The sequence below is a fragment of the Lathyrus oleraceus genome, chromosome 5, assembly GCF_024323335.1.
Source record: "Lathyrus oleraceus cultivar Zhongwan6 chromosome 5, CAAS_Psat_ZW6_1.0, whole genome shotgun sequence".
Classification (NCBI taxonomy): Eukaryota; Viridiplantae; Streptophyta; class Magnoliopsida; order Fabales; family Fabaceae; genus Lathyrus; species Lathyrus oleraceus.
The window spans coordinates 582,113,902-582,136,494 of NC_066583.1; the positions used below are offsets into that span (position 1 = coordinate 582,113,902).

At 36.4% G+C, this 22,593-nt stretch overlaps 2 protein-coding genes and 1 non-coding gene across 4 annotated transcripts; all 3 read left to right on the plus strand.

Moving 5' to 3' along the window:
- The first annotated feature begins 8,117 nt into the window (after window positions 1–8,117).
- On the plus strand, window positions 8,118–14,207 carry LOC127086650 (OVARIAN TUMOR DOMAIN-containing deubiquitinating enzyme 6). Of its 2 annotated transcripts, XM_051027444.1 has the most exons (10): window positions 8,120–8,268; window positions 8,456–8,503; window positions 8,585–9,458; window positions 9,949–10,110; window positions 11,256–11,333; window positions 12,819–12,897; window positions 12,969–13,114; window positions 13,376–13,441; window positions 13,539–13,713; window positions 13,866–14,207. In XM_051027444.1, the coding sequence occupies exons 3-10, from the start codon at window positions 8,751–8,753 to the stop codon at window positions 14,066–14,068; spliced, it is 1,617 nt and encodes a 538-aa protein (XP_050883401.1). In that variant the 5' UTR covers window positions 8,120–8,268; window positions 8,456–8,503; window positions 8,585–8,750; the 3' UTR covers window positions 14,069–14,207. The 2 variants fall into 2 exon arrangements, with proteins under 2 accessions (XP_050883402.1, XP_050883401.1); XM_051027445.1 differs by having other exon boundaries at window positions 8,118–8,268; window positions 8,456–9,458; window positions 13,539–13,727; window positions 13,866–14,012.
- A 1,248-nt stretch (window positions 14,208–15,455) lies between these two features.
- Window positions 15,456–15,562, plus strand: LOC127089556 (small nucleolar RNA R71). The gene has a single exon (XR_007791135.1). It is a non-coding gene; the product is annotated as a small nucleolar RNA R71 (small nucleolar RNA).
- Window positions 15,563–21,510: 5,948 nt separating this feature from the next.
- Window positions 21,511–22,521, plus strand: LOC127082218 (glutathione S-transferase T3). The gene has a single exon (XM_051022463.1). It carries the CDS (start codon window positions 21,511–21,513, stop codon window positions 22,519–22,521), a length of 1,011 nt encoding a protein of 336 aa, XP_050878420.1.
- Window positions 22,522–22,593: the final 72 nt, after the last annotated feature.

Below are 22,593 nucleotides of genomic sequence, written 5' to 3' on the forward strand. Positions count from 1 at the left end.
TCTCAAAAGTAGGGGGTTTGAACTTGTGAGGGATCCTTACTCCCTGAACCAGACCAAGATTGGTGACATCAAAACCTAAGGAATTTTGGGACTCCAAAGATTTGAGCTTCTCAGCAAGCTCATCCATACGGCGAGTGGTCTCGTGAGCTTCATCGTGCAAAGAGAATTGATCATACTGATAATCTTCAGTAATAGGGCGCCCGTTAATCCGAATTCCTTGATTCACATTGTACCTTCTGCCAATACCATTTCCAACTTTCCCTGTGTTGCCAACATTACCCGGGTTTCCATCAGCATTTGCGTTACCCGCGTTACAAGTATTCACAGGGTTATCAGCGTTCCCAGGGTTACTAGGGTTCCCCTCAGCATTTGGTATCTCCAAATCTGGATCGGGCCTCGGTTGCTCAACCAATTCCCTCAGCTTTGCCTGGCCTTTTGCCATACCAGTCATCAATGTCATGAACTGATCCATCCTTTCACGCATATCAGCCAGTTCTTTCTGTATCTGGTCCATTTCTAGTCGTGGACGGTTTTCCTTTGTCGGGTACCTGTGAACTTGCTTGGGACCAATAACTGCCTGAAACAGGGAACAAACATTAGACACTGCGGTGACACCTGCAAAACAAACAAGGGTTAGTATGCATGGTTTGCGATGCACTGCTTATTCAATTTTAAGGCCCCCCTAAAAAGGGAATACCCTGCAAATGAATAAGCATGAGATGTTGGATGCAAATATGCGAATGATGTTATGCAATGCAATGGCATGTCAATCAGGATTGCTGGATCCGCTTGAACATCTGTCAGGTTGCACTGCCTGGAGAGAAATTAAGAGGATTAAGCAAAGCACACCAAACAAAGGTCATGGGATGGATCATGTTATCCTTAATATTAACCATCCATTTTTGGTGGATTATGGTTTACACCTTATCAACGCCCAAGTTTCATTGATATTAAGGATACCTGAACGGATCAACCATGAATCAAGGGTTTGTTACAATTCACGAGCATGGAGTTTAGGTTAAGAACCACCCAAAGGGAGTGTACTAAGGTTTAAACCTGCCAAACATGTTCTACAAAAAGGTTCCCATAGTCATAATCCCATCTTTCGGATATTATCGGAGGAACGACTACTCGTATTCCAAAAATATTCTCAAGAGAGACTCTTATGAGTGTAGTATCACGTAACAATCGTATCAAATATTACACTTGAACGACTTTCGCACTACGTCCTACGAATAGGCCAAGATGGGTTTGGTAAACTAAGGTCCTTGGCTTCTAAGGTCTATATTGGAAAAAGTAATGTCTAACCACAACTTACTTGTGTGACATTATTGATCCCAACATGACCTCCACCAAGTGAATGGGCTTGCAAGTCAACTTGCTAAGGAATAACTCCACACAAGTCAACAAGACTATGCCATTCTCCTATCCTAAGTGCACTCGAGTTCGGGTATAGAACTCATCTCACAAACAGAACCAGCAGATACGGCAGTCATATGTACACAATGCAATAAAGCAGGTAAATGCTGAAAGATAAATAACTATTCAAAAGAATAAACACCCAATAAACAAACAACCTACAAAAGCTAGGAGGGACTCGCTTAGGGAGCACGTTCCCCAGCAGAGTCGCCAGCTGTCGCAACCTGAAAAATACAGTGTGCGAAAAAAACAACCGGCGAAAGAAAATGACAGAAGAGTCGCCACCGTGCGTTATTTATCCCAAAGGAGGGAAAGGAAACGCTCGAAGTAAACCTGGAAAAAGGAAAGGACAAGACAGGGTCTCGCAACCAAATCTTGGGTTCGGGAGTCGATTATGCGAAGGGAAGGTATTAGCACCCCTACGCATCCGTAGTACTCTATGGGATCCACTTTTGTAGTTCTTGTCTAAAGGGTGTGGGTTTATCTAATGTGTTATTTACTAAAAAAAGGGGTCAAAAGAAAATGACTCGCACGGATGTCGCATCCACTGCATACGTATCTCATCTGAATATGAGAATCAGAGTCTTCGTAGCTCGGCTGACCTAGGGGTTAGGGGGGTGTGTGCTCGCTAAGACATCGCGTCTTATGCCTACGTATCTCATCTGACCTGAGAATCAGAGCAAAACGTAGTTCGGCTAACTACGGGGTTATGGATTGGGTTTTGGACGAACGACGTCACTACGCAATCTACCAGATGCTCGACCTTTGGAGACTTACTCACCTGTAGTAGAAGGAGTAAACGTGTTAGGAGAAGAAAAATCAATGGGTTTGTAGGGTTAGGGATGCCTATGCAAAAAGGCAGTCCTCGACGAAGGAACCACGCTACCTGTGGGGATACGAACACATACAAAACAAACATGTATAAAGTAAATGAGCCAACAAGGCAATCAGAATAAATCTCCCAAATGGTGTCCCACGAGCAAAGTGGAATATCCAGCGAGCTATCCCTGCAAAAGTCATGTGAGCCTTCACAAAAACTCAACAAAAGGGTTAGAGTAACAAGATAGGGTAATCAAGGGTTACCCCCAAATCAAAATGTAACCACATGAATCATGCCATTAAAATTCACAAAAAGCTCACAAAAAGCAACCAAAGGTAGGAGGCCTAAACCTCTTGTCAAACAAATGCATTAAAAGGGTATCAAAAATTTCAGGTTGAAAGTAGTGGAAATAGGGCATACCTGATTGGGGAGGATCAATTGAAATTGAATGACACGGTTGGGTTTGCAAAGCACTCTTAGGGTTTATATGAGAGGGAATTGGTTCTTTGCAGATGAGTTCCCTTCAGTCTCTGGAGGTTGCTCTGAACTCTGTTAGCTCTTCTCTCACTATCTTTTTCCCAGCCAAGGTAATAGGAATAGAATGGAATTTTGTTTCACTGAAACTCTGAATTTATAACCTGATTTTTGTGGACCTGTGGGCTCAAATGAGAGAGGTCAAAGTCCAAGATTTTCTTTTATTTATTTATTTATTTAATTTTTTTTTTTCGTTTTTCGTTTTTTGTTTTTCGTTTTTTTTTTCAAAACACGCGGGCTTCGCCTAGCGAGCATGACAGCTCATGAACAAACCTTTGCTCCTTCAAGATTAACGTTTTGACTGGCGAATAGACCCCTGTTGGAAGTAACTCAAGTCTTTCCCTTGTGTTGACTGATCATCTAAATATAACCCACAAAGTGTCCTGGATGATGTTCAAGCTTCTTGGAGCTAATCCCGATTGACATGATGAAATGCAATGTATCTAATGTTAAATGACCTAAAAATGAATGCGTGAATAAGGAGGGCAAATTTTGGGGTGTTACACTCTGCAGGTCTCAAAAGTATGCCCAGGTGCTCCAGAATGGAACTCAGACCTAGCATTGGCATTATAGCCTTGAGGAAAAGGTGTTAGGGGAGGTCCTAACTCTTTATATTGCACCAAAGAGTCTTGAAGCAAGTTAGCAAGCAGTTGATTGTACGACATAAGGATCAAATTTATCCTTCTCTCTAGCTTCCTCGGTTTCTACTACCCCTGCTGATAAGGATTCTGTCGTTGCAGAGTGTAGGGTTGTTGATACTGCAATGGTGGAGGACTAGTAGGAATAACACATGTTGACTGCTGATACGGGTTAGGTGTTACTGCTACCACCTGATAGTATGTCATGTAGTAGGTCTCAACTTCCCCTTTGGTTGTCGTGGCAGCATGGGTCTCCCATTCCTTCTACTTTGGGAATTCATACTGGGATTTCTTCGCTCCATTAACCATAATTGTTGTATCTTGGATTTTGTCAATCTTCAAGTAGTTCTCAATTCGCTCACCGACAACTACTAGATCTGAAAAACCATGGAGGATGCCCATGAACATGTCGACAATCTCCTTTTTAAGAAGAGGAGGTTGGACTCTAGCAGTCAGCTCTCTCTATCGCTGGACGTACTCTTTGAATGATTCATCAATTTTCTGGACAAGGTTTTAGAGCTGAGTCCAATTTGGCGCCATATCTGAATTATACTGATAATGCTTTAAGAAGGTTTTAACGAGTTCCCTCCAAGTTCGGATATGTGTGCGCTCAAGCTGTATAAACCACTCAAGTGAAGCTCTACTCAGGCTATCTTGAAAAAAATGCATTAAGAGTTTTTCATCACCAGAATAAGAGGCCATCTTTCTGCAAAAAGCTTGGATGTAGGTCTTCGGACAGGTGACTCCTTTGTATTTTTCAAAGTTTGAAACCTTGAACTTATGAGGAATTTTCACGTCTGACACTAGGCACATATTGGCAACATCTAACCCAAAGGTATCATGTCCTTGGAGAGCTTTCATCCTGTCCTCCAGAACACAAAATTTCATCTCCATCTCAATAATTAGTGATCCAAGGGCATCATAGAAGATATCATGATGATCATCAATTGTCACTCTTCCCAGGATATGAGGGTTTACTGCAGGCACGTAATTTTGATTCGACGGGCCTCCTTCAAGAGGTGGATGAGCACCAATAGGGATATGCACTAGAATATTCACCAAAGGTGGTACAAGAGGATTTTCAGAATTAGTCCTTAGAGAAACTTGTTGAAGTTCTTCTTGGCTCCTAGCTATAACTTCTTGACCTCTTGCCACAACTTGAATGGCTTCCATCAGTTGTCCCATATGGGCACGCACATGGGTCACCTCCTCACTCAATGCAGCTTAGTTCTGCTCCAATTGATCCATGAGCAATCTTTGGTTGCTTTAGGTGTTGTGGGAATACCGGGAAGTCAGCTTGACTGTGGATGATTATGGACAGAAGGGCCAAATGGTAAGTTTTTTGGCTTTTGTCTGATGATATGCAGAATGATGCATGAATATTATATTTGAAGATTTTATGATGCATGAGTGCATGCATGCATAAGCGAATGAAATTCAAGCATATGGATTCAAAAGTTCGAGGTACAAATGGATGATAACACTAATTGCTTTCCATACTAGGGATCTCGTCGGGTATGATATAGGGTTTTAGACAGGAACCCCGTAGTCATTGATTCATTTGACTGTTTATCGCTTACAAAATAAGCATATTGGTTGACAACTTCATCAAATGAGTCTATTCTGGGTGAGATCTTCGTACCAACCCTCGCGAGAAAAGCTTCTCGGGGACTTTTCGGGTCAATTGAGTCAAAGGTAAATCTAGCTTGGAAAAACCCTCGATGAATCTCCTGTAATAATCGGCTAGTCCAAGAAAACTTCTGATCTCCGTAAATGTCTTTGGAGCTTTCCACTGTAATACTACATCTACTTTCGAAGGATTCACCAATATACCACCACTGAAAATTACATGACCTAGGAAACTAACTTCATGTAACAAAAATTCACATTTATACAACTTGGCAAACAATTGTTTCTCTTTTAGAACTTAAAGCATAATACGGAGATGCTCTGCATGATCCTCTTGTGACTTGGAATATATTAGGATGTTATCGATAAAAACCACAACAAACTTATCCAGGTAAGGATGGAAAGTTCTGTTCATATATTCCATAAACACATTGGGGGAATTAGAAACTCCGAATGGCATCACTGAGTATTCATAATGATTGTACTGAGTTCTAAAAGCAGTCTTCGAGATATATTTATCTTTCACTCGAATCTGGTGATATCACAATCTTAAATCTATCTTGCTGAAAACACATGCTCCAACCAGTCGGTCCATAAGATCATTAATTATAGGAAGAGAGTATTTTTTTATAATAATGACTTTGTTCAGCCGACGATAGTCGACGCACGATCTCATATTGCCATCCTTCTTCTTAACTAATAACACTGGAGCTCCCCAAGGAGATACACTTGATCTGATAAATTTCTTCTCAAGCAAGTCTTCTAATTGTTTCTTTAATCCATTCAATTCTGCTGGAGACATTCTATAAGGCTCCATTGATACAAGTCTGGTGCCCGACACTAGATCAATAAAAACTCAACTTCTCTCTCTAGTGGTAGATCAGTAATATCTTATGGAAATCTTCCAAAATATGTAGTTAATATTGAGAATACTTTTTTCATCCACACATGCAATGAAGCTCCATATATTCTGCACCAAATATATCTCGTTGATGTTACATCTCTGGTTTCCCATGCTCTATCTATGCTTAACCATTTGTTAAAAAACAAGTTTGAGTCCTTCACTAATTCTCTAAAATCCCTATCTTCATCTATCTTTAGAAAAACCTTTTCTCCCCCATTGGAATGACTTTCACAGTGACAATACATTTATTTATTTATCAATTTTTGTTGTAAAAATTAAATGTCAACTGCACACCCCAAATAGTCTTTTTAGCCCAAGACATTTCTTCCTCACATACCGCTAATGATAAACTAACTCTTCCTCGCGTCTCTTTATTTTGATGCCTCTTGTGCTCTTTTTGTCTCCAAATAACAGATTCCACTTTGTTTGATATCCTATGTTATTTGTAGTTATCTTTGCATATGATTTTTCCTCCCTTCTAATGCATTAAAATCAGTCGGCTTTACGCTTTGTTTCGATTTCTCTACTAACTTGCTCCACCTGAAGGCTTGAATGTAACTCTATTTGCCTTGTGTTCGTGATGCCAACTTCATATGATGTCTTTCTTGCAATTTTTGATATATTCACCCATGGCTTACAAGTCCCAAACCATGTATATCTTTGAGATGGCTCTATAGTAATGCCTGGTCGTCTACCCATATATATCTTACGAATCCAAAGAATCTTCCCCATCAATTTTTTTTTGTGCAATGTACACATATACCACTTTTTCCCATCTCGCAAACTTTCTCTCAACCTCTTTCTCGTTAACGTATTCTGGTAAGTTGTTTACATAACATATTGTTATTCCATCTTAAACATGTATAAATATCTCAGTCTTAATGTGATATGACCCTATTTTTCTTCTCCATTTCGAACTCACTCTATTTGAACCCTTGTGCGCTATCTCTATTTTTCATTTTTCTACACACTATTTTATAGTATAGAATAAATAACTAAACACCTAAGAGTGAAAATATTGTTTTATAATCATTGTATTAAGATTAAGGGTGTTCGCGGTGCGATTTGAATGGTTTTGACGGTAAAAGTAATCGAACCGCAAGAGAAAAAAATGTGCGGTTCGATTTGGTTCTCTTGACTTTTAAAAATAAAATCAAACCAAACAAAATCAATGTGGTTTGGGTTGATTCAATTGGTTCAATTTTTACAATATTTTTATTTAGCCATACATACACATATAGAGAAAACATAACTTGTGTTTTATCATTCATACATTACCAAATAACAATAAAATTCACCATATTTGAACAAAAACTTTCAATTCAATATACAAAAATCAAATTAGACAAAAGTGGAATAAAAAATATAAAATAATAGTATAGAACAATATCAAAAATATTATAATAAAATAAAAAAAAAACAGAGGAAATGAGAGAGTAGAGAAGACGAAAAAGAAAGAACAAAAGAGATGCGAAGTTAAAAAATAAATGTGCGTTAAAAAAGTAATTGAAATAGACAACAATAGCATAAAAATGAGAAGATGAAAAAGAAAGAACATAAGAGATAAGAGATTAGAGTATAAGGGACGAGATATACATGACAAATAAGATGAGAAGAAAATATGATACTACTCCTACCAAAGATTTGAGAAGGCTAAAATTAAAATCCTAATTGTGAGTAAGAGAAAATTATTCGTAATCGTAAAATCAAGACATAGTAATAGATTTGAATTTTGGATTAAATGTGAAACAAGTGATGTTTGAGTTGTAATGTAATGCAATTTGGTTCTGTTTGATTCGATTAGCAAAATACAAATTGCAAAATAAATCGAACCATACAATTTTGTTAAAAAATAATCAAAACACATCTGAACCAAATATAATTTTTTGTGATTTTAATTTGATTTAATTTGATTTACGATTTTCTATTTGACCGATTGATTTTAAACCCCCGATTAAGATGGTGTCATCTTGGAGCGACGGTCAACTATCTTCCACCGTACTCAATCCACCGGTTCAAAAACCAAAACCGAAGTATGAATTGCCATGTCAGTCACTCTGAACATTAAATACCATCCATCCATCATCATGTACCATCTGACTAAAGTGGCACGTGCTATTAACTGTACGAACTAACCACGTGTCGTTTGGTAGACTCTAGATCACGTGCCACTCTCTTTTCCTTCCACCGTTAAAATCGCTAGCAACTTCTTCTTTCTATTTCTTTCTCTCTCAACATTCTAACCTTCCACTCTCACTTTTCTTTCCCTTCCTCACGAACAAAACCCTAAATTTTCTTCCATTAATCTCTTTCGATTCTGACAGGTTTAACTCGTCCCCCATTTGTATCCCTCTCGTGTTAAATCTCTGCGATTTGATTTTTCTGCGTGTGATTAATTTTATTGTTATAAATAGAAATTGATTTTTGTTGATGTGTTAATCTTCGACGATTAGAAATATTATATATTTTTAATTTTGATTAAAAAAGAAATGATGATGGCGTTTGGTGCAGGTGGCGGTTGCGGAGGAGGAAGCTTAATCGGCGGTGGTGAAAAACTCGGTAAATTCGACATCTCAAAGAAGGTTTTGTTGTTTAAAGTTGAAGGGTTTGGGTCTGATGAGAATTATTAGGGGAATGCAGAGATCGTTTTGTTGCGAGGATCTGAAGAAATCGTTCAGCAAAGGCATTGGCATCACTGCGCCCAGGGCAAGGACACGTGATAAGCTGTTTTGGTTTAGGGTTTTAGATCACTAAGGTGCTTAATACGCCATCGTTTTTGGTGGCTTGTTCGGGATACTAGTTTACCATGACTCGCATCTATGTTCAGCGTGGTTCCTCCGCTGGTGGTACTTCTCAGAACCCTAATCCTAACTCTAACAACCCTAATCAGAACCCTAACCATAGCCGTGCTGGGTCTTCTTCCGTCGCCCGGCCGGAGCAGGGAGCACAGGTTCAATCGGCTGCTAAGGATGAGGAAAGTGTAGAGGAGCAACATAAACTGACTGTTGGTGATGAGATTTTGGAGTATGCTGGGACAAGTAACAGGACAAAGAGTGATGAGCTTTTTATGGAAAGTCTTCGTTTGGAGGAGAGTGATTCACCTTTAGGCATGGAAGTGTTGGCTGATCTTCCCGGGAAAGAGGTTAAAGAAGAGGTTGAGGGTTCTCAAGAATCAATCAGAGGGTTGACTGGAGAAAGACAACCGATAGAGAACGAAGGCTTGTGTGAGGATAATCCTGTTAATGTTGGTGGTGGTAGTTCACATCCTCCACCTCCACCTGTTCCACCTCCAAAGCCTTCCGCAACTAACTTAACTTCAAGAAGAAGTGCATCAGGGTCTCCTAATGCTGTTAATGCAGGATCACCAAGGAGAACAACTGTGTGGCCTGTTGTTTCAGCTAGGTCTTCCCCTGCTGGGTCTCGGCCTTCATCTCCCAAGGCTCATAGTGAAAGTGAGGGGTATAATAGTGCTGATGAACAGAATCCATGCTATGTGTCCTCTTATGCTGATGCAGTAAGTTAATGAGTCTCAGCGAGTAATTAAATAATTAACTGTTGTATGTTCTATTGAGCTTCATTTCATAGTTCGCCATTCTTTTAGGACATAATATTCTAGGGTGTATTCTAAGGAAATACTTAGGTAGGAATAATGTGGATAATTTGGTCGCTCTCTTCATGCTACAAGAGAAGAACCATGGTGATGAAGTAATGTTTAACTTTGATAAATTATCCTACACTTTTTAACTGGGATTCTTCATTTAGACGTTAGTGATATTACCTTATCACTTCGATCTTTCTAAATTCTAGGTATGGCTAAATGCCCAATCCCACTTCCATCATTTTGGACTAGTTTTGAAAGAGCCATTTTGTTAGGTTTCCTATGTTAGAATGCATATGTTAGGTTTCCACTACTGCATACTTATATATTAGTTAATTAGAAGGTTGATTCACGGCCTTCACTGAAATATTATCACTTATCAAAATGGTATTGGCATCCATGTCAGGAAAGGGAGCGGCAGTTTGAAATTGATATTAAAAGGGTTAAAGGCTATGAAGTAAAAAGAATGACAGCAGATGGCAACTGCCTTTTTCGTGCTGTTGCAGACCAAGTGTATGGGGACTCAGAACTGTATGATTTGGTTAGGCAGATGAGCATAGATTACATGGTATGTTTGTTTTTTCAATAATAGATTCTATGGTATGTTTATATTCTGCTAAATGTATTTTTACCTCAGTATCCATGTCTCCACGTTGTTGTAAAAATAATATTGTTCTTAGTTCTTGTTAGGTCAGCTTCCAATCAAGTGTATGACTTAATGCTGTATTGTTCATGGGTTTAATGTTATTCTCCTAAAAGGAGGTCTCATTTCATCAAGGTTCATGGGTTTTGTGGTTGTATATAATTAATTTTTCAAATTAATTAGTGCATTCTACAGAGTTAGGAACACTGCCAGTGTCAGTCTGCCACTATGGTTGTGGTTTTAAAACTATTTTTTGCAATTACGGTAAGGGATTTAAGAAGGTTTCATTTTAGGTTTAGGGATTCTTACTGAAGGTTTTAAATGCATCTAAGTTTTATTCAGTATTGGCATGATGGAATGCCTGGGACTTTCTGATTATTTACAAAATCAAAAATTATGTTAGGGTTTTGAGAATAAGTTGGTGAATGGATCTGTTTTTATCTTCTAAGATGTAAATAAGCAAGGAATAAGTTTGAAGGACTAATATATTCTTATCAGAAGTAATTGAAACATGAACTATGTTGAAGAAGGGGAACTTCTGAACTTTAACATCTAAGAGTATTCTGCACTTGTAGAAGCATATTGAACATAAGCCAGCATATGAATTGAAGGAACTAGTTTTCTTTCAAAATAATATTGTTCTGCACTTGATTTATTGCATTACATCATATTTTCTCCTTTTTGCTTGGTTGGCCCTTTTTCCTTCCGGTCTTGCTTTTGATTCGTTCTTTCTTATTCTATTAAAATATTGCATCTGTGAATCAAACTAACTTCCTATCATTCTATGGTTGACTCTTTTACCATCTGTGTTTAAGTGTAATTTTAGCAGTATAAATTCAACTTCCTGGATGTGTCTTTCAAATACTGGTATGAAGGAAGTAATGTTCTAACAAAAAATTATATTATCTGGGCCAACTCATTAGATTTGCCCATTCTGGTTAAACTCCTGTATATGTTGCACTGCATCTTATTTTCCTGGTCTTGCTTTTCATTCATTCTTTCTAATTCTATTAGGATACTTCCTGTTAATCAAACAAACCTCGTCACTTATACTGATTTTATGTCTTCAGGAGCGGGAGAGGGATCACTTTTCTCAATTTATAACAGAAGGTTTCTCCTCATACTGTAAGAGGAAGAGAAGAGATAAGGCATGTTGCAGCATGATTTGGGTTTCTTCTTTGACTTTTATGACATTTTAACCTTTAGGATTTTAAAATAAACATGCCAAAATTTCCCTTGCATGTATTATTTTTCAAATAAATTCCTTAATATTTAGGTTGAATCTCCACAAATGTTTTGAAAGCTGTACTTTTGTACTTGTGGTAGTGATTAATGCAATTAATAGTTGAAAAAGCACATACACACATTAAACTGGCCAATTGATTCAGATGTTTGTGATTGTTCCCTTCTAGCAATTTCATTTATACCATTTCCACAAATGTTTTGAAAGCTGTACTATTGAACTTACAGGATTGATCAATGCAATCAGTAGTTGAAACTGCACATGCACAATCGAGCACTTTAACATGTCAAATAATCCAGATGTGGGCTCTGATTGTTTCTTTCTCCCAACCCTATTTTCATATAAACCATATTGGTTTTGTCAAACTATCTAGATTGTGATTCGTGATTAGGTCTTCATTTTCTCTCTACTTTTCCTTCATCAATCTTTATTCAGATATTTCTTTTTTCCTGCTAGTTACATTGTACCAAAATCTTATTGCTTCACTCTTTTTAAGATGTTCAGATAAGTTTATTTTTCTTTAGCTTTGCAATCCTTTCATCAATGTCTAGGTTAGGCAGTTAGATCTTGTGATTAAGGGAATTATTTGCATTCTTGCTATGATCAAATAGTCAATAGAATTGGTGGAGTTATAGGCATGGATCTTTGGTTTAATTTAGGTGCAGTAGCTGTTAGTTTTACTCACTGACAGCTGGTACAAGTTTCCCTTAGAAAAGTATGTTTGGCTGTGGGTGTGCTTAGTAAAATTTTAAATGCATTAATAGTTTGTTTGGCTGTGTATCTGTTGCATAAATGAGCCGCGTTAGAGTCTTTTGTTAATTAATGAAGTATGCTTAGTTCTTACTTTTCAACCATGAAGTTACAGTGTAGTGTGTACATATTACATATTAGTGTTGTCTGTTTTTTTTTTGGATAAATGCGTCAGAAAGGTATGTCTATAGCCTATTTAATATGATAAAAACCTTACATGTTTTTAATGAAGTTACAATCATTGTGTACAACCAATGAACAATGGGATATGTTACAAGCTTACACATGGTCTTAAATGTCTCAAATTCACTATGAATTTACCTCTTCTTTAGTGAGTATTCCCTTTATAAATCAAATTATGAGAGATCTCAACAACTTATGATAAATAAATTGATTCTTACTATTACTTTACTATAGTATGCAAATGCATTACAACTATGTATTTTCTGGATTTTACTCCCTTGATTTTCTTATTGATTAAGTAGTGAAAGTTTACTTTTTCCCTTTAAAATGAGGAATCACTTGAATTTTAGTCATGATTATATTCAACTTATAACACCACTAGCTGTTTTAGTTTGTTGATAGATGGTGTACTTTTTAACTTTCTGAATTGGTGTAAATATGTTACCCTTGTTGGCAGGTTTATGGCAACAATGTTGAGATCCAAGCCATGTCTGAAATGTATAATAGACCTATTCATATATACTCCTACTCCACAGGTAGAGCTGATCTTCATTTATAGTTGTAAGTCATCTACCATTTTATTTAATACCATAACTTATTGATGCAGAGCCTATCAATACATTTCATGGAAGCTATGACACTGATTCACCACCAGTACGCCTGAGTTTTCATTATGGTAACCATTACAACTCCCTTGTTGACCCACGTCGTCCAACAACTGGTGAAGGACTTGGTTTCAGCTCTCTTCGTGGGGTGGGTACTTTACTATCATTGTAATACATTGCAGCATTCTTTTTTCTTTCTAGTTTACTTTATGAAGGAACTATGAATAATACATGCTATCTTCCATTTTAAAAACCTAAAAAAATTGAATTATTCATTAAATTTTTCTAGAAAACTGAGTATTGTAGGAGCTCCAATGACAGGGCCTTGAACTTGGAACTGTCTCGTCATCGTACATTGAACTGAAATTGATTGAAAATTGGTTGATGTACATTTTCATTTACTATGCAGACAAACGCTGACAAAGATCAAGTCAAAGCTGCTATTAAAGCTCAGCAAGATCAACAAATTGATAATGCAAGCATCTCGACTTATAATTTTTAACATTGTGCACTTTTTTTGTTCTTCATATTGTAGGCTGATGACCTTGGTTTTTACAACTTTCTTCTGACAGGCACTATTAGCTGAGGGGAGGTTTTACTCTGATCTTGAGCTCACAGAGAAGGAAATTGAACGCTCTGTAATGGAAGCGTCTCGAGCTGAATATCTTGCTGGTGGTACATTAAAGCATCAACATGGCCATCGAGAATCGTCTACATCAACTGCTGAGCCATCTTCTTCTGGAGCAAGTTAGTATCTCCTCGTACGAATTGGTTTATTTGCTTTAAAAGCTGTATTGAAATTCTATAACCAATTTGCTTTAAAAGCTGTATTGCAGTTCTCTATTGCCCATACTGTTGTATTTGAAATTTGTACTGAAGAAGCTAATTTGGAGTTGCAGGATCGTCAGGTAGTGATCCCAAGATGGAACACGGGAAAGAGTCTAGTCTTAGCAGCAGCATGCATATCTTACTATCGATGGGATTTAGTTACCTAAAAGCTATCGAGGCTTACAGCATTTTTGGGGACGATGTTGATTCTATGGTTTGTTACCTGTTGGAAACTGGCAGCAGTAGCAGACGAAAAGGAAAGGCTACTGAATGACGAGAGACTGAGTTCGATAAAATAAACCATGGAACTTTTACTTTTCAATTGATATCCAAATCAAATAAATCACTATCTTGTATTCTTGTATGATATTTCACGTCAAGTTCTATTAAAAAAATCACTTAACTTTGGTATATTTTATATTTCACATTCTTTTCTAAGCTTGGTTGGAAAGAAAATGACCAAATAACATAGTTTAGTTTTGCTACTTAAATTCAACGTTTGATAAAGATATTATTGCAACATTTTTCATTAAACAATCACCTACATTTCTCTGCCAATTTTTGGTAATAGTTCATAATAATCATTTGATTGTATTTAAAAAAAAAGTAATGTGTACTAATATTTGTAAGGAAAATGGCATTGGGTGAATGATTGTTTTGCAATGAACTCTAAATTGCTTTGGAATGATTTCAAAAGAATGTGTCAGGGAACTTTATTACAACTATTTAGTAACTCTTTCTGTCATTAAGGATACATTAAAACGGGAGCAGTTTTTAAAATACATGGGGTGAAAAAAAACAAGTTCTTACTTGAGTTTGCAATGAAACTTAAAATTTGTACAATATGTTGTATGGACACATAATTTTTGGGGATAGCTATTAGTGCAACTCCCCCATCTTTGCCAAATGATCCAACTCTTGGATGGAAGTTTACGTCTAATTTCAAAGGAACATTTTAGGTTTCTAACATTTTGTTATGGGTAGCCATAGCATCAAACTTATTTGACAATTGTCTCATCAGTTTACTCGTATGAGCATTTTGATTTGCAAATTCTTTGTTTTGTTGAGCTTGTGCATTCATAGAATTTTCCATCATGATCTTCAAATTTGTCTTTCTAGGTGCTTGTGGAGCAACTGGGGCTCCTTTTTGATAGCCACGTGGAATAACAGGTGTTGGGTTCTGTGGAAACAAAGCATTATTAGTTTTATATGAAAAGTTTGGATGGTTTCTCCAGCCAGGATTGTAAGTGTTTGAATATAGGTTTCCTTGAGCATAATTTATTTGGTTAGTGGGAACACCATCCAATAACTGACAATCAACATTGATGTGTCCAGCGGTTCCACATAATTCACAGTTTGGTGTTATAGCAGCTACGATAGCTATCGGTGTTAAGCTTTCAATCTTTTGAGTAAGCGCATCCACTTTAACATTGGCGCGGTATATGCCATTAACTTCGTACATTATGCCTTTCCGAGTTGGTTTTTCTACAACAGCACGTTCACCTCCCCATTGGAAATGATTTTGAGCCATGTTCTCTATGAGTTCATAAGCTTCGTCATACGACTTGTCCATTAGAGTACCGCCAGCGGCATCACTTAAATTCATCTTAGTGTTATACAACAGACCATTGTAGAAAATATGGATAATCAATCATTCTTCAAGTCCATGGTGTGGACAAAGTCACATCATGTCCTTGTATCTTTCCCAAGCGTCGAAAAGAGATTCATTGTCTTTTTGCTTAAATCAGTTGATTTGAGCTCTTAGCATAACTGTTTTGCTTGGTGGAAAATATCGGACTAAGAAGACTTTCTTCAACTCGTTCCATATGGTTACAAAGTTTGAAGGTAGAGATTGGAGTCAAGCTCAAACTCTATCTTTTAAGGAAAAAGGGAAAATACGCAGTCTAATCGCTTCTTGACTAACATCATTTGCTTTCACTATGTCTCTGTACTGCAGAAACACTGACAAATGTAAGTTAGGATCGTCTGTAGGACTACCTGAAAATTGGTTTTGTTGAACGACTGATAACAACGAAGGTTTCAACTCGAAATCGTTTCGATTGATGGCAGGGGTAGCAATGCTGTTATGTGGTTCTGCTTGCGATGGAACAACATAATACTTCAACAAACGGTTTTGTGATCTTTCGGCCATAATCGGTTCTGGTTCTAAAATTGGGATAATAGGATCTGGAAGATCGTATTTAATACGAAATCTGTTGATTCAGCGTCTTAAATTAAGATAACGCTCGATATCGTCAATTGGTTGCTCTAACTCCTTGCTCTGAGAGCGAGTGTTTGGCATACAATCAACAAAGAAAAAAGAAAATTTGTTGCCTTAGTCTATACTGCGCAATAAAGGAATCATAATATTGACTAAATTAGTCCCCGACAGCGGCGCCAAAAACTTGATCGCGTCCAAACGTGTCTGTCGGATGATGACTGCAAGTGCACAGTCTATCGTGTAATTTTAAAATATTATCGAACCCACATAGACTAATAGTCAAACTAATGTTATCTATCGTTGCAGTACAAAGCTAAGGCTAAAGGTTATAAGGTTATGAACGGGAATAAAGATACTAATTTCTAAAGGTTAAAAAGTTATGATAAAACGAGCCCGAAATATGGATTCCGTGTTCCTAAGGGCTTAGGTAGAACTCGGGCACTAAATACGACTCTATTACGTTATGTAGAAAATATCGACTTAAAGGTCCCGTCTCACACTCTCCCGCTATCGACAAAGACCACACCTCATAACCACAAGATTTTTCTCTCGCTCACCCGTTCTAATTAGAAAGCGTATTTTGAAAGTAAATGAGACCCTAAACGATGTCTAACGCGCTCTCGCTGTTTTTAGGATCGATGTCTAATTTCCACTATCTGGTTCCTTCCTCACACTCTCGCGTTATCAGACTGAACCTTGATTTGTTCTTCACTCTCATGCCAAAACAATAAAAAATACATTTGGAAACTAAAGCCAGAACATAATTAAATTATATAATTGCGCCTATTATTTCTACCGAGTCTTGTCGGTTACGACAATCCTCATATGTCGGACTCAAGATAATTTAGCAAGGGATGATATTAATTGAAAAAAACATGATTAAAGCATTTAAAACTGAGAATAACACGACATGCAAGTAATGAAAAGCGGTAAATCATACAAATATTAAAAACGGTAAAAAAACCCTGAAATTACGTAAAATGAAACTTGAATTAAATTGAACTTGAAAATGACGGCAAACTTGTTCTTGATCCAAAGTACAAACGATACGGAAATTAAAAGGTGTGACAATCCCTCGATGTGAGTTATTGTCACTTTACAGGTAATTTTCTGCCTAAAACTAAGAAAAATTTTTGACAGAGCTTCCGCGGGAATTCGATGGATGCCAAACACTCCAAAAATGACCATATATAGAGAGAGTTCAGACCCTTGGCAACTGCTTGGAACGTGCAGACCTAGTGGAGGGAGTGGCGATTGAGAAACTGCTGGAAAAACTGCCCACTGCGCAGAACTTCCTTCTGCATGATAATGGCGAACGTCATTCCTTCAATGCTTAAGTGACGTGGCTGACATTGGAGATGGCGAACACCATCTATTTAGAATGACCAATTCCAACTCTTTTGCTCCTTTTTAGCTCCTTTTTCACGAGGCTTCCAAATCTCCAATGAAATCGGCTAACAACTGCAAAACACATAAAACGGAAGTAAAAGACGATAAAATACATAAAAACATAGACGAATAACATGTGAAATAAGCCTAAAAACACGATACGATTTCTCATTATCAACAAGCAAGTTGATTGTAGAACGCGGACGTCAACAGTGTTCAGTAAAAACAACCAGACAAATACTCCATCTGTGAGTTGAACTATGGAGCTCTGACTTCCTTATTGCACGAATGAGCATACGTAGGCACAAGGGTTCGAAACCTTGGAGATTACACTAACTTTAAACTTATTTTCTCTTCCCATCTTATTTTTCTTATCTCATTCACCTGGTAGCAAACAACATTCAGATAACATTCTCAAAAGGATCTACTCTAAGTGAGGTTCTCGTATCGGCCCAACGAGAAATTTATCTCGCATACCAATACTACTCAACCTCGTCCTATCTCATGTTTGTACTATAGACTCAGGTAGAGAGTCTTTCCCACAAGTTTTTTGCAATCAGAGTATCCAAGTACCAATAATCCAAGGAAGCCAACAATATATATATATATGTATATATATATATATATATATATATATATATATATATATATATATATATATATATATATATATATATATATATATATATATATATATATATATATATATATATATATATATATATATATATATATATATATATATATATATATATATATATATATATATATATATATATATATAATGAAGATAAAAACAATAAAATAAAGAAAAGCCACACAAGTAAACAAACATACGCACACAAAACACCAAATTAGGCTTGACTCACTTAGGGAGTTTTCCCCAACAGAGTCATCATTTGTCGTATCTCGGAAAAATGAGAACATGATGCTCGCGAAGCGCAGTCGCACGCTCACAGGATGGACTGAACAGGGTCTCCACCAAACTTTATTTATTACCAAAGAGGGAAAGAAAAAATATCGATAAAACCCCTAAAAAACAGCAATGATATTGGTCGTTGCAACCAGATCAGGGTTCGGGAGTCGATTACGCAAGGGAAAAGTATTAGCACCCCTCACGTCCGTTGTACTCAACAGGAAACATGTGGTTAGTTGTACGCATTAGTGTTAGCTTTAAAATATTAGACTTCTCGAGTTATTAAAAGAAAATAGAAATGACAAAAGGTTTATTTTTATCAGGGTGCCTGACGAGACTTTGAATCTCGGTCATACGTATCTCCGGGTGCGATGGAGAACTCAAGGCTACATAGTTCTGGGTAGAAAATGTTTGTTTGTTGGTTGATTTTAGCAAAAACTAATTTGTCTCAATCGACGGAAAAAAACATTGCTTACTGCCTAAAAGAAGTGAGGAGTGGGCGTTTGCATCACATTGAATGGAGTTTTACATATCAACATTCACGAGAAAACGTCATTTATCTCAACTCACATATGTGGATGAAGCGTTAAGTGGGGATGTGGCATCAATGATTCGTGCCTCAATTGGGTTTGAGTCCCAACTAGACATGGGGGAAAGCTGGACACCTAAGTGGGTTAGAGTCCCATACGGTGAAAGATACTCAAAGTGGGTTCGAGTCCCATACAAGTGGTAATTTTTAAAAGTGGGTTCGAGTCTCATAGGGGAACCTGATATCCACCGCGAAAGTCAAATCATACGGGCACGTGTGAACCAAGCCTTGGTCTAGACGTAGGCCCGATTGGGGATTGATGTTGCGTGAATCCGAATAGTGATTTATTGAGTTATGTAAACTTAAGTGACATGTTTCCATACATTACGATTATCCCCTAGTTGCTCAAGTCCAAGTTACAAGGTGCGAGTGATGCAAAAGTAACGGAAGATGAATACTTGAGTTATAATCAATTAGAAACCCTATAGAGCTGAGTGAACGCATAGGATAGGAGAACTCACTAAGATTATTATCTCACCCCAATATTGTTGTTGCTTTTAAGGTGTTGTTTGCAGGTTATATTATACAAGAGGAGTTATGCATTGATGTTTCAAGGGAAGCTTTTACTGTGATCTTCCGATGTGGATTTTGTACAATTGTAAATATTATACATAGTTCTTAGAGTTTTATTTAGACACCAATGTATGGCATGTGCCATATGTTGTATATTATATTATGGACATGTATATAATTATGCCGTTAGACACTTATGTTGGATCAGTACCAATTAATGCTATGAATAATGTATATTCTAGACGTATATTATACAGGATGTTACAAAGAGCAATACGATGCAAATGAGTTTTTAGGATTAAGTAAAATCCCGATGGGTCAATCCTCAAATATAAGGCCATACTTGTGGCCAAAGGCTTTGACTTTCAAGAAAACTTCTCTCCAGTTGTGAACCTTGCTACTTTAAGGATCATTTTGACACTAATTATCTCTAGACAATGGCATATCACTCAATTAGATGTGAGTAATGCTTTCTTAAATGACTTACTAGCAGAAGAGGTGTATATGCAACAACCACCAGACTTCCTTAACTCTGACACATCTTTGGTTTGCAAGATAAATAGATCCATTTATGGTCTTAAGTATACACTAATGGCATGGTTTTAAGAATCTCAACTTTAACAATAACACATAAGACACTTTTGTTTGGCCTAATCATGTTAATCATCACATAAATTTCAATCATTCTTGGCATTGATATGGAAGTTCTACCTAAAAAATTCAAGTTCTTGTTTTGGTTCACCATGCAAAATTTTGTTCATACTCTTAAAATGCTTTGACAGTGGAATGTGGACACTCTGACTTTGTGCATTTGTTATGCTTTGAAAGATGATATTTTCTTCGTTATGCATGAGATTGTAGAAAATCCAAAAACCTTTGGCTAATGTTAGGGTTTGCTAATCCATATATATTTTTACTAACATATGATGGTAACAATTACTAGTAACTTATAAATAACATGTTAGATGGCCGCTACATTTTTTCCCGCATGAATTTGGTAGATTTAGAGCAATCAAAATTTTACTTGGTTTGCACAAGAAATCATAATCCTTTATTGCCTTAGTGTGTATTTGGTTTGGCTTCATTTTTTTCATGTTAACTCAAAAATCACGTTAAATTTCCACATTTATGTAGAAGTTCCATTTTGTAGCTTCTGGAAAAAAATCACGTCTACAATAGGGCTAGACGTGAGTTCAGAGGCTTAAACGCCAAACTAAGCACTCATTTAGTGTATGTTGAATTAGCGGTGAACATAATTGATTTTGAGAGAATTAAATTGTGTAGAATTGAGTATATTAAAATTGATTTATGTTTAAATATAGTAATATAGAAGTGATTATTATCGATTAATGTTGTTTTGATAAATTTTTTTTGTCAAAATTGATTTTGAATGTATAATTATCAAAATGATAAATATAAATAAAAAAGAAAAGAGTAATTGATAAAATAAAAAAGAAAAATTAAAAGGAGTTGTAACAAAATAAAATATAATAGTAGAACTCATTCTATTAAACTCAAAAATTAAGAATTATAGTTTTTTAAAAATTGCATTGAAGGAGTATAATTGTTTAAAAAAATACCCAAACAAAAAAAATCAATTTACAAGTAGAATAGAAGTGCTTTTGAGACTTCTAAAAATTAATCCAAACATGCACTTAGAGCATCTCCAACGGTAGCAGTTCTGTAGTTTTTCAATCAGTTTGCCAGAGTGGAAGCAGTTCTTTCACTGTTCATTGGATGGAGTTCGCCAACAATGCAAGGCCAGTGTTTCAGCATGCAACGGTTACTTTCTTTTTTTCTATTTTTTTATTTAGAAAGTAGCCGTTCAACGGCTATTTATTTTATTTATTTATTTATTTTAACATATTTTTTATTATAAATATAATTTTGGTTTCTAAAAATTTATCAACACAAATTTCTCTCACTTTTATTTTCTCTTCAATTTGAAATTTCTCTCTCACAATTTCATCATTTTATTCCTATATTTTTAATTTTTTTTCAACAATTTTTTCTCATTAGCATTTTTTTTACAAAATATTTAATTCAAAATTTTATCTTTTTACTTCAAATTACAATTGTTTAGGCCAAATGGATCCTAATCATTTTCATTATCAACAAGCTTTTTTCAATTACATGCAAAATTATCAAAATCCTAATCCTCAAAATTCTCAAATTTCACCGGTGCCAACAAACCCCGCCATATTTCTTCCGTCACCAAACAATCCAAATATGTATCCTATACCTCAAATGAATTCTAATAGTATGGAATTCTCTACTCAAGTTCCACCATTTTCTACTCAAGTCCCACCATTTTCTACTCAAGTTGGTACTGAAAAAGAAGAAAGGGTTGTCGTTAAAAAAAGATCTCGAGAGCAATTTACAAGGGAAGAGGATATACTACTTATCCAATCATGGCTCGATGTTTCAAAGGATCCAATTGTGGGAGTTGATCAAAAGGCTGAGAGTTTTTGGTTAAGAATTGCTGCTAGTTATAACCAATATCGTGGGCAATTGCGGGAAAAGTTAGGGGGACAGTTAAAATGTCGATGGCATAGAATAAATGGCATGGTTCAAAAATTTGTTGGGTGTTACAAAATTGCTCTTAAAGGAAAGAAAAGTGGGACACCCGAGACCGATGTCATGGCAGATGCACATGCTATTTTTGCTCAGGATCAAGGTACAACATTCAATCTTGAGTATGCATGGCGATTGTTAAAAGATGAAGCTAAATGGCGCATCGTCGAAGAATCGATTGGAAGTTCTGCAAAAATAACAAAGACTTATGCTAGTGGGGCATCATCGGAGAACCCAGATACAACTTCAAGTTATGAGTTTAACTCATCATCACTAATGGAGCGTCCAATGGGACAAAAATCAGCAAAAAGGAAGGGTAAGGCATCCGAAATTCCAAATGCAACGCAAGATGCAAAGAATAAAAGAGCAATAACAATGGACAGACTTGCGCAAGCTAAGGAGGACGAGCTAGAATTAAGGGTAGTGCAAATGATGATGAAAGACACTTCTACTATGAACGATAGTCAACGAGATATTCATGAAAAATATTGTAATAAGATGAAAAAAAAAATGGAATGTAGTTAGTATCGCTTATGTAAAATGGTCATTAGTACCACTTTAATTTATCAACACCTATGTAAAATGGTCATTAGTAAC

Excerpts from the sequence above, each read along its gene's own strand:
- LOC127086650 (XM_051027444.1), top strand. The coding sequence starts at position 8,751 with ATGACTCGCATCTATGTTCAGCGTGGTTCCTCCGCTGGTGGTACTTCT. Across the intron at positions 12,898-12,968 it reads TATATACTCCTACTCCACAG|AGCCTATCAATACATTTCAT; the intron begins GTAGAGCTGATC and ends TTATTGATGCAG. Across the intron at positions 13,115-13,375 it reads GTTTCAGCTCTCTTCGTGGG|ACAAACGCTGACAAAGATCA; the intron begins GTGGGTACTTTA and ends TTTACTATGCAG.
- LOC127082218 (XM_051022463.1), top strand. The coding sequence starts at position 21,511 with ATGGATCCTAATCATTTTCATTATCAACAAGCTTTTTTCAATTACATG.